Source organism: Histomonas meleagridis, assembly GCF_020186115.1.
Source record: "Histomonas meleagridis strain 2922-C6/04-10x chromosome Unknown contig_5, whole genome shotgun sequence".
Classification (NCBI taxonomy): Eukaryota; Parabasalia; order Tritrichomonadida; family Dientamoebidae; genus Histomonas; species Histomonas meleagridis.
The window spans coordinates 256,327-268,951 of NW_027150892.1; the positions used below are offsets into that span (position 1 = coordinate 256,327).

Genomic DNA, 12,625 nt, shown 5'->3' on the forward strand with positions numbered 1-12,625 from the left:
AAAAAACTTGCCGCTATGATTAAAGCATTTTTACTTGTAATCATTTTTCAGAAAGTTTACTATATTTAAAAATTTATTGAAAAAAATAAATATTTCAGAATAGGTTAAATCCACATAAATTGTATAAATAATATTTGGAATCATTGTTTTTAGTATTGGTATTAACTTGTTTAAACGGAGCTCTTTTGGGATAATACGTGTCTGCTTAATTGATTTTAATCACAGATTTAATTAAATAATTTCTTAAAGAATTGTTTTTTGATAAAACCATTTACGTTGAGTTTGTGTTGAAGAAATAAAATTTTGATGAACACAAAGTAAAGCTATTAGCTAAAACAAGTAATATTACTATGATGATATCATCACAATATCAATTTATTTTAAAGTTTTGATTTAAGTACTTTACATAATGCTGGACGGTTAACTATACAATTTACCATCAAAATCTGTGATCATCGTTTTTTAAATTTTACAAGTATTTCTTCATTAATTCTATCAAATTTGGAGAATTGTTGGTGAAATTCTGAGTTAAATAACATTAAGTTTATCCTTATTAAAAGAGATAAAAATTCGTTCAAGATTGCCACTTTTTAGAATAATTTCCTTTTCTCATAAAGTAATCAAAAAAAACTAACCTAAAAGTGTGTAACACTTTTTGTATCCAAAATGGCGCCTTTTTAACGGTTCGACACTTTTTATAATGGAAGACTCAAACAAGCAAAACAACATTCAGAATAATAATGACATTCAAACAAGCGACCTAATCGCTCTTCAGCACATGCTTACAGAAGCTGCTGATCCAGTAGCTTCCTTATATCATGAACAATGCATTGATCCTGTTGCCTTACATTTCATCCCTGAAAGCGCATGGACATCTCAAAACCTATCTCTTCATAGTCTTCATGAAGATTACTTTGGCAGAAAAAACAATTTGAACCGCAGATTCGAACATAAATTATGGAATGCTTTAAGAATTACTTTAACATTTCCAGCAATGGTTAAGCTTGTTGGTGTTGTGTGGGTTACAGATTCAATCATCAAAGTATACAAATTTGCTTTTGCTAAGCTTCTCAACATTTCTGCTATTGATGGCGGCTTATTTCACAAACAAGGAAACTTCACAAGACATGGCTTTGTTATACTCTCTGACTCAGAAGCTAAACTTAAAGTCCCAGCAGATCAACTTGCTGATGTTGATTATCATGATGTTTTGTTAATTACACACGCACAACAGAACTTTACAATCTCATCAACAGAAGCAACAATATCCCAGTGTAAGTGGGATAACCCATCAGGTGCTACTCGCGTTGCTTCACTTCGAATCGAAAACATTCAAGAAAATCAAAACTGAATAAACAAATGGCAAGCTATTTAAGTGTTGCTTATAAGTAAAATTCTGAATTCGCCGTTTATGGCAAAAATTAATTAATTTTGTTTCTTATCATTAATTTTTTTGCTTATATCTTTGTGAAGATTTTTTGTTTCCACTCATTGCAATGTGCTTGGTGATACTTTTAAAAGGAAATAGAATTTTCTCTCGAGAAAACCTTTTGTGGCTAATTAAAGTAACCGTTCATTTGATTCTGTGTTTAGATGTTTTCGACAGCACCTATTGATTTTCCCATAGGTGTCAACACTCTTTGCGGTGGCGCAATGTGTAATGGCCTTTGTCTTAGCAAACTAGAATATTTTGGAAACGGGTCATTTAAATCAAATTATTCAACGTGTTACCCATCGCAATTTTCGGTATGGTGCTATAAAACCAGTTCACTTAGCAAAATGTTTTTGGTTATTTGGTTAATTTTTCTTATACCAAACATATTTTGTTGTTTTTATCTTTGCTTTCACAAAAAACAGATCCTTAAAAATTTAGCTTGGTCAAATCTTGTTAAAGCTTTCTTTTTTACTCTCATTCAAAGTTTTACATTTAGCCTTCAATTTTCCATTTTCATTTGTTATGTATCAATTCCATTACAAAATTATCTATTTTATCTTTGCTTAGGTATGCACATATTATTTTTCTTTTTGTTTTTATCGAATTATCTTGCTGTTTACAAATCAAAAAGTAATTTCCGCAATCCAAAAAGTCGAATAACTCCACTCAAAGTTGTAACACTTGAAGAACTCAAAGATGTGGTTACAAATATTCGTATCTTACCACCAATTTTTTCAGCATATGAAATTCCAAATTCAGAGAATGTAAACAAAAAAGATTTATGTCGGAAGAAAGTTTGTGACATCATGTATACTACTTGGCAAGAAGAAGGACCCGCCATTCAAATTCCAAGAAACATATCAATTTACTTGTATTTTACATTGGAACATTCCCCAAGATGTGACATGGAAGTTGACTTCCGCAGTAGATACATAACGACAAGTTCGACGAATTATATAATTAAAACAGAAATAGAAGCCGAAACAGAGCCAATAATTTTGATACATGAAAATGATAGAATATTGAAACTCCTCAACAAAAAATGGGCAAATGTTCTTTATTTTGTTTTGTCATTTTTCGGATATCATTTAATTTTGGACTTGCTATATTGGGCGCATATCGAAGTTGTCGAAATAAAATGTGTGAAAAACGCTGCAATGGATAATAGCCTTCGCGCGCTGGCTGGTGAAAAAGATAACTTGGCACAGGTAACAGTACAATATGAGTCGCAGGAATTTTTAAACACAGATGAAAATCAATTTTTCGATGAAAACGATACTAAGTAAAATACACAATTCTTTCCAAATTCAAAAAGTGGGAACCAAAAAGTGCTCTTTTATGTAAACAGAAGTTTTTCAAAATGACGATGGTTTTTTTCTGTGAAACAGTTTATTCATCATTTAATTTGTCTATCGTTTGTCCAATGGAAACTTGAAGATTTACCTTGAATACCAATATTAACATGCTTTCGAAGTTGAATAAAATATCTTTGCGCTTAAATATTGAATCATTTATCAAAAAAAAAATAATAATAATAATAATTTAAAAAATATGTTATGTTTTGTTTTATTCATCTTCTTTCTTATATGTTGGTTTTCCAGAAGTGAATGGAAGATAGTGGTGGCGAATCATGTGCATGATTCTTCCATGGAATGATACTATGAATACAAGGATAAAGTAAAAGAACAAAATTGGTCCGTAAACTGGTATATTCAAGAATGGTATGCATGCTGCTATATGTGCAATTATTAAGGCTATTGTGATCTTTTGCCAAAAATTGAATTCTGGTAATTTTCGAATAAATGGTTTGTATTCGTTATTTGTTATTCTTGATGGAAGGATTTCCCCATACTCGTCTGGATCAAGTTTAGGTGACAAGAAGAGAATTAATGAGTTGACGATATAAAGTCCAGTGATGTAAGCAATAGCATAATACTTTTTAGTTACAATCATTCTAATCAAGAATGTAACAAACAAGAAAGCAAATGCTAGCCATCTGTAAAGTGTATATGGTTTTGTTTTTAAAATCATGCTTTCCATTTTCATTGAGAATTCTGTTTTTTGGATCACTAATTTTTCACGAAAATTAAGTTCAGGGTTTGGAGTTGGTTGGTCAAGAAACACCTGCTGTTCAGCATTTGGTTGTTCTCCCATTTCGCAATGCGAGCGGTTTGAATAAAGATTTGTCTTGTTTACACAGGCTTGGTCAAGCGGTTATGACAAGATGAGAACATATTGAGGTGCCCCATGCAAATGATTTTCGAAAGGTTTTCTTTTATTTACCAATATCAACGTTAAAGATTGTTTTATAAATTCGTTAAATGTATATTGATATGTTTTTCTCTAATTTCAAGTTTCAATGTGAATTTTGTATTTTCATGTAACAAGTGAAAAGATCTGATGTTTTCCTTTTTTGTGTTATTTATTTAAAAACTGGAAAAAAATGAACGTTAAAATTTATTAACGGTTTGAAAATGAGCGGATATTCGAACCCACAAGAAGAAGAAAGTGAAATTGATAATATTCAACAATACGATTTTTTTTGGATGAACATTACAAAAAAGAATGTTTCAACAAATTCTTGTTTACGAATTCAAAAAGAAGAAAAGCCAATTGATCAAATGGATCTTCAAGGAAAAGTTAGTCAATCACAGATTCCACAATTTATGATCCAAGCAAAGGGTCGAAATGTAAAGCCTAAAGGAAAGAACAAAATTTGTAAATTTTCATATAAAAGAGATACTTTGTTTGGAAAACAGCTCATCAAAAAATAAATTGGTTAGTTCCAATAACGTTACTTAGGACAATTTCTTGGTGTTTTTTAAATGCTTTTACTTCCATTTGTCATTTTGATTATAAAAACCTATGTCTATTAAACCTTTTTTACCCTTTTGTGCGTTAAACTATGATAATTTTCATGATTGAAACCAAGATATTTCGTTATTTGATTATAAAAAAAAATGAAAATGAAATTAATTATTATCAATTCCCAACAAAACTTTACTATTTCTTACATTATTATTCTCCGAACACGAGTGTCGGCGGCTTTTTCAGTGTCACGTTATAATTCTTAATCAGTTCGTTCATCACATTTTTCACGAAGTGATGACTTCCTCTATTCAAGTATCCGAAGATCAAATTTGTGTCTGAAAATGCGTTTCCAATAGGCGCCGACAGCAATAACGTATCAGTGTCACCTTCGACGAAAGATCCCGAAATATCGAAATCGTTTGCGACATATAACGAACCATTTTCTCTTAAGTTGCATAAAATACTCTTTAAGTTATCGATTTGACCTTTTGCTGGTCTATTCGGAACAATTATTTTTCGATCTACGTCATAATCGGACACCGATGTCTCAAAGAATCCAGTGATTTGTGCGATATATATCGAATCGCGATAGTTTTTTATGGGATAATTAAACATTTTTCGTGTGATCATATATCGCGTTTTTTGATTATCGCCTAAAACAGAAAAAATGGCTTCAGTAAAGTTGGTTCGATTACAGTTGTAATATTCGTAAGGAGAATAGATAAATGTGGCGTTTTTATGGTAATCCATAAATCCTTGATATCTGATCCATTTTTGTTTCATGGCTGTACGATGGAATAAATATGGGCCATTGGACCAGATCATGTCAAAAAAGCCCATAAGATCGGATGTGGCTGATTTACAATTTCGATTGGCAACTGCAAATGATAAGACACTGTTGTTACGAAGATAAAACCAACTGGAAACAACAAGCATAAGCTTAGAATCTCCAATAGCTAGATTGGCATAAAAAGAAATGTTAGAAAATGGATAATATTTAACTTCAGCATTGGATGGTCCAGTAAAATAATTGTTATTAGTAAAAATTCGTACATGAGCTCTTTGTGACATATTGTTAATAAAATGAGTCCATTCATCAGGTGGTGTTCGATAGGAATCTGGAAGTGATATTATAATATCAAGTGATTCATTGATGTCTTTGAAAAACTCGCTGGCTTTTTTGACATTAGCAAGTGGATCTAATGAAAAAGAATGTTCAAAATCAGTAATGCATTCAGTTTCAATATGTGTTTCATCATTCAAAAATGATAGAGTGGCTGAAACAACTAGACCAAGGACAGACAGCCCAAGAGCTACATATGAAATAATATATTTTGCGCTTGTTTTAATCGAGATATTTATGTATGAATTCATATGAATTCAGATTTGACAACGGCCAAAAAGTGACAGAAAACGACAAGCGATAAAAATTTTTATTGACATAATCGATTCAGAGTTTAAAATTGTTTCTTCAAAAAATTATACATATTTAATTGTCTAATGTATTTCCTATTATGGAGTTTTTAGTAGAATGATATTTTTTTTTTTTCAAAGTATCATAATTTAATTAAAAAATAGTTATTTAAATAAAAAAAATATTATATGCAAAAATGATCACATTAGATGTGAATGATAGAGTGATACGAAATAACCAATCGAAATACATTAAATGAATGAACAAAAGAGATCTAAACAATGATCAAAATGATCAAATGTAAAAAAATGAATAAACAAGATGGATTAAAGTACTGCATAAGCCATTCTAAATGTGTGAATAAGTATCAAATCATAATATAAGTAGTATATTTACTTAGTATGTTTACTAAAACTAAGTTATATAACAATAATTTTTTTTCAAAAGTTTTACAAAAACAAAAAGCACATTACTAAAATTAAAGTTGCAAGATAATAACGAGGTGACGTTGAATCGATTATACTCAAAATGATTCACATTTAGAACATACAATATATTATTATTTATTTATCTCAATTACATTTGCTCAATGAATTTCTCTTCTTTGAAGTCATCTGCAAAAGGATCTTCTTCAATATTTGATATAGATATTCCTGTTACGAATGTGTTTGTTGTTTGGTTATTATCATTTTGTTGTTCTGAAATTTCATTTTCAGCAATTTCTTCTTTTTTATTTTTAATTCGTATCAATAAGATAATAAGCAATGAAATTATAATAACAGCAACAATAACGCAAACGACTATTATGATAATTGTTGTTTTGTTATCTTTTGTTTGAAATTCATTGTTATAAATAAATGTAATGAAATTTGAATAATAAATATAATAAGTTGAAAAAATAATAAATGTGTAATCATAATAAAGAAATTCAGTTTCAATATATGAAAATGTTGAATGAAATATGGATAATGAAAGTGATCTTGTTTGCGTTTCGTAATATGTAAATGAATATGCAATTGTCAATGTATACGTTAATGTATATGATAACGAAAATGTGAAATCGCTTTCAAACGATTCAGTGAATGTATTTGACTGACGAAATGTGTGACAACAACTGAATGCATGTGTTTGAGAATATGTATTTGACTGTGAATATGTATTACTTCGACTGAATGTATTTGACTGTGAATATGTATCTGATGATGAAAATGAAAGTGTTGGAATTGGTTTGCAATTTCCTGTTGAATATGATTTGATAACGTTTAATGTACCAAAGTTACTTTTGACATATGTTCGATATGTTATAACTATTGCTGTAACATTATAAAATGCATTTGTTCCAATATCTGGTTCTGTATCACCATAATAATAAATGCATTCAAGATTATAACAATTACCAAATGCTGTTTCGCCAATTTCTATTATTCCAGAACCAAGTCTTAATATCATTAAATTAGAACATGTTGAAAATGCTCCACCACCAATCGATGTGACTGAATTCGGTATCGGAATGTTTTTGATTGATGAACAGAATGAAAATGATGAACCACCAATATATGTAACATTTCTTCCAAATATAATCGTTTCTAAATGTGAACATGATGAAAGCACATAACCACCAATATGTGTTATAGAATTACCAAAATTAACTGAAATAACTAATGGCCATTCTGAAAATGCACCACTTGGAATGGTATAAATTCCTTCACGAATATTTATAAATTTAGTGTTGTTTTGATATTGGTCAATCTCATTAAAATCATTTGAATTTGTGATTGTTAATGTTAAATTATTATCATAAAATAATTGAAAAGAATTTATGAAAAATATAACAAAAATTAAAACATTTATTATGTTTTTTCTTTTCGTTTGTTTTTATTTTGTTAAGTAAAAATTTAATTTCATAACATAAAAAAAATCCCAAAACAAAAAAGTAACGAATTAGAGCTTGAACACTTTCATTTAATTTGAACGTTTTCTTTATGAAACTATTATTCATTGGCATTGCTAAATGTGAAAAATGATTAGGTGCTAAAGAAAAGAATTGGAAACATTGTTTAACGTATGAAATAGGTAATTCTAGCAAAGGGGAATGGCACTGATATCTTCTTGTGCTGATATTAAATGGATTTAATTCATTGTCTTTTAGCATAATAAAATTGGTGACTTTGATGGATACATTCTTTTTATTAAGGCATGAGAATGAAAAGCATGTCTCCCACTTGGATTTTAAAGTAAGGCATGGGGAGTACTGTTGAGTTTGAGAAATAGATAATTGATCACTAAAAATCTTTGAGCCTAAGTTTTTTGGTGAGGTTTGTAGTAAGCAAAAGAAATGTATGGGAAAAACCAAGATGGAATAACACATTCGTGCCAAAACTTGAGAAACTTGCTAATAAATCAGTTAAGAACGATACAGAGAGCTTCAACCGCTTCTCCTTTTCGTCTGTTCATTTGTATAACTTTTACTGGGGCGCGTTTTGTTGTTTTTGCAATCGGAAGATGTTCACAAAGCTGAAACGTAATGATTTTTATGAAAAGTGACAGGAAGTTTCCTTATTTAAATTGTCGAAGACAAAAAAATGAAAGAAAGAAAATGATATCGTTTTGCATCAAAGGAACGGATTTGAGCGCTCAAAAAGTTTGTTTCAACACAATTAACAGATTGAATTGCAATTCAAATAACCGGCAACCATGAGGACGATAGGCATGTTCGATTATTTAACAGTTTTTGTAATGTTAAGAAACACAAGAATCTTAAAGATGGAAAAGATTAAATAAAATTTAATTGAAAAAAATATTATCAAAATATTTGATCCAAAGTGCAATCATTGTTATTATGCTCATGTTTACCCTTGTTCAATAGCAAAACACACAAAACTAAATAAAATATAAAAAGACGACTTTCATGTTTCTGGAAAACAACTATAAACATTGCTCAATCGAATTTTTCCCATATAATAAAAACTAAATTTCCCATAGTGCCAAAGACTTTCACTGCTTGCATTACCATCATTAAAAAGTTTCCTAAACATTTTTCAATTTGAGAAATACCAGAAACAAAGAAAATAAAAAAGACACCAAGAGATGAACCAAGGCATTCAAACCTAAGACAAATTGATCAATTTATATTTTTTAAAGAAATTATTAAATATAAATGTTTTATTTTATTTATTATTAATAAAATTACTTAAATTTTTATAATATTATATTTTTAAATATATTAGCATAATGATTCTAAAAGCAAAGTTTTTATAAAAATTTACAACATTCATCTTAAGGAATTTTATACATTTAATAATAATGATCTGCTAAATAGTTAAACTTTTGTTTTGTAATTTGTGAAATTACTCCAGAATACTCTTGTAGTAGCTTTGTATTGCAAGAAATTAGAATTTTTTAATATGGCAATTCATCACCTAGATTCTGATTAATCCCATTGGATTTCTTCTTGTTAAAGCAACAAAAAATAATGAGAATCACAATTAACAATACTGCAACTATTATAGAGATAATTATAAATTCTTTCGTTTTAAATAAATCTGTTGAATTCTTTTTTGGAGCTGTTTTTGTTACTTGCATTGCATTTTTTAAATTTCCTTGAACTTTTATCTGCTGGTTGTTTTTTTCATTAGTTTTTGTAATGTTATTTTGCTGATGATTCAAGATATTATTGGTAATATTAGTTTTGCTTATTTTTTTATTTAATTTTTTGTAAATTTTAGATCTTTTTGTTTTCTTTTGTTTTTTATGATATAAAGTGTTAGAATTTGTAATGTTTATTGTATCTGCTTTTGTGCTGGTTTCATTGGATATTTGAGAATTTGTTCTTTTAAATTTTGGTGGTATTAATTTTGTTAAAAAATTTACTGTTTTACCTTTTACATTTTTTATCCATGTTTTAAATTTTTTTCCTTTCGATTCTTGAGTTTCATTATTTTTGCATATATCATAGATTTCTTCTTTATCTAAATTTTTAGAACATGATTCATTAAAACTTGATGTATATTGTGAGCTTATATTAGTATTGTTTTCTTGTGTAATTACAATTGTAAGCCATATAAGTGTAAGCATTTTGTCTTATAATATATATTTTTTAAATCAATCAAAATTGGTATTCCTCCAAATAAACTCAATTTTATTCATAGAAAACTTGATCACAATTCAAAGAAATATCAAATATTTCCATTTGTAATATCAAATGAGAACCAATTTATCAAATTTCGAAACAAGTAATAAATACAAACATTTTATTTATTCATTTTTGTAAAAACAAAAACACCAAAAAAATTATTTATTTATTAATTGGTTAATATCGCTTGTATCTATATGTATCTGACTTTCCGCCGTGATGCATTATCAATTCCATCTCAACCAACTTCTTCAAACAACTTTCGATCTTTTCTTCTGTCACCGGAAATTGCTTCGGCACAAATCTGAAGACTTCTTCTTTGATTTCGCTTGCCAGCGCAAACCTTCTCTGCTTGAGGAACCGGATAATTGACGCCCGTATCTGATCGCTGCAGTCTGTATATAACGCGAGATCTTCGGGTTCTTGCACAACAACAATTTGATCTTCACTGTTCTCAGCAAACTCTGAATTCTGAATCGGTGGTCCTGCAAATGAAACTACACCATCAGTTTTAGAGAGTATCTTGGAACTATATAAGAATTCCAGGGCTTGTTTCGCTTCGTTTTCCGTAAGGTGAAGTGAACTCAAAAGTGCCATTTCTGTTAACGGCCCACGTTCAAGTATCGTCTGAACAAAACACGCGTGGAAAAAGGGAAGAGAAAAGGTGGTGGTACCATCGCTAAACTCTACGTTTGACCATCGGTCGTTCATTCGAATAACTTTCCGATAAAGATCAAAATTTAATGATTTATATGCTTCCTCAAAAATATCTTGGAATAATTTTGGTGGGTTATATGTAGGCGCATGAAGTACTGACCAACAAAATTGATTAAGGAGGATAAGAGAAACTTCAACTCCATTAATTTCAATTTTTGTAGTAGGCGATTCTTCAAAATCTTTTAGAAGAAGTTTAGCCTTTTCAAGGATAATACCAGATTCTTGGAATGAATCAATAAGTTCTTGTTCAACTTCAACATTTGGATTTGTTAGAAGCCTATGAGCCATATAACTTTTATAAACCTCTTCAAAGTCAGGGTTCTCTAAAAAGAATTCCCTGAGCGAGTTAACAAATGGCAATGGCTTGAGTGTTCGGTCAATTAAAATGCAAACTTCATGCACAAACGTCTTCTCCTCCAAAAACTGCCCAAAAGTGCTCGACACCGCTCGTCTGGCGGTTTCGGCGGCTTCACCGAACACTTCATGCACAATTTGAAGGGTCTGTTCGTAATAATCGGAAACTTGAACGCAGAAGTCGAAATACGGATTTGTGGGTATTTTGTCAAGGTTTTCCTTGATGGCTGCTTTATAGAACTTTATGAGGTCTGTTTCCCATGCTTCATCTCCACTTTTAACAATGTTCCAAAGTTTTTGAAAAACGATCGGATTTTGTGATGAATACTCAATTGTTTCCTTGTTCACAAGCTTATCTATAACAGGGGTTACAATGTCTTTAAAATATAAATTGTGGAAAAGATTAACTGTTGATGCTTCAAAACAATTGTTAAGTTTTTCTTGGATAATTAAGTATTGCTGAAGGAAATCTAATGTTTCTTCAAACGCTTGGTTTTCAAATGATAGAGTTTCTGAATAAATATTAATTTCTGTTCGAATGGTATAATCAAATATTCTTGCATATAAATCAGGCGAAATTAAATAAACAAAGTGACATATAAGATGTACTGCTGGTGGTATTTCAATGTTCTCTCGAAATAAAATCGAAAACAATTCTGACATAGATTTTTGAAGCATTGTAACGTTTTTTTCTTGATTAAGATATTTGGATAAAATAATACCTGAAGCAATTCCTACAACAGAGTCTTGTTGCTCTACTTGCGAATCATAAAAAATAAATAAATTTATCAAAATCATAACTTTCGTGTTAAAATAAACTAACCTCTCTGCCATGAGATCTAGTTCACTTTGGTCAGGCTTTGCTTCTATTTTTAACATTGAAAGACAAACTTGAGAAATAATTGTTATCAAACAATTTTTCATCATTATTTGGTGACTTTGATCCCAGTTGTCCCAAATTTCCATGTAAATAGGATCATAATTATTTGACTGAGGATCATCGAGAAATTGCAAAACAGTGGATGCCAGATCCTTGTTCATCTCTTGTTCCTGAGTAAAGTACAGAATATTAATAACGCATTGAAAAATATTGTTATTGACCAATTCATATGTGAGGTGGAAAAAAATCCATCTAAAAGAAAGTTCGCAATGAGAATATTAATGATTTTTAAGCTACTTTGAAAAATCCTTCTTGGTCAGCTTTTTTGCAACTATTAAACCAAATATAAGTTTGTTAAACATAAAAAATAATGTAATTGCCATTTCATTAACTTAATTATTACACTCCTTAAAATATATACTAATATTATTTCTAGTTCCTACTCAATTCGAGATTTGAAATTTTTGTGTTTGTATATAAAAAACATAAAATGCATTTTATTTTCTAACTTATGCAGACATTATTTTTAAATGTTATTCATTGCATAAAATCATTTGATACTTGTATCAGGAAAATTCTCTTTATTACAATGTGTACGAAATTTTTAGAGAAGCAGGGAACTCCAAGTTCGGATGATCCATAAAAGAACGTTCTATATTTGTATTGCTGACAATTTAAATTCAATTTATTTATTTTATAACCGCAATTCTTTTAAGTAAATTTGAAAAAGGCGTACTATAACCGTCAAATGAACCACCAATTCAATATTTGTATAGTTTGAAACAATTTGTCGTGTTCGATCAATTTTTTTTAGTTTAAGTATATCTTCATCATTATCAAGTAATAACTATTTTTGTCAGCATTTATAGTGTGTGAATTATT

General features: G+C 29.5%; 4 protein-coding genes across 4 annotated transcripts; 1 reads left to right on the top strand and 3 right to left on the bottom strand.

Annotated features, from left to right (window-relative positions):
* Positions 1-700: 700 nt before the first annotated feature.
* GO595_006914 (uncharacterized protein) lies at positions 701-1,351 on the top strand (the record flags this gene model as incomplete). The annotated part of the gene is made up of 1 exon (XM_067920320.1): positions 701-1,351. The coding sequence occupies one exon, from the start codon at positions 701-703 to the stop codon at positions 1,349-1,351; it is 651 nt and encodes a 216-aa protein (XP_067772956.1).
* Positions 1,352-3,001: 1,650 nt separating this feature from the next.
* GO595_006915 (protein RER1) lies at positions 3,002-3,589 on the bottom strand (the record flags this gene model as incomplete). Its single annotated transcript, XM_067920321.1, has 1 exon — positions 3,002-3,589. The coding sequence occupies one exon, from the start codon at positions 3,587-3,589 to the stop codon at positions 3,002-3,004; it is 588 nt and encodes a 195-aa protein (XP_067772957.1).
* An 864-nt stretch (positions 3,590-4,453) lies between these two features.
* On the bottom strand, positions 4,454-5,620 carry GO595_006916 (uncharacterized protein; the record flags this gene model as incomplete). Its single annotated transcript, XM_067920322.1, has 1 exon — positions 4,454-5,620. The coding sequence occupies one exon, from the start codon at positions 5,618-5,620 to the stop codon at positions 4,454-4,456; it is 1,167 nt and encodes a 388-aa protein (XP_067772958.1).
* A 4,349-nt stretch (positions 5,621-9,969) lies between these two features.
* Positions 9,970-11,526, bottom strand: GO595_006917 (uncharacterized protein; the record flags this gene model as incomplete). The annotated part of the gene is made up of 1 exon (XM_067920323.1): positions 9,970-11,526. One exon carries the CDS (start codon positions 11,524-11,526, stop codon positions 9,970-9,972), a length of 1,557 nt encoding a protein of 518 aa, XP_067772959.1.
* Between the last annotated feature and the right edge of the window lie 1,099 nt (positions 11,527-12,625).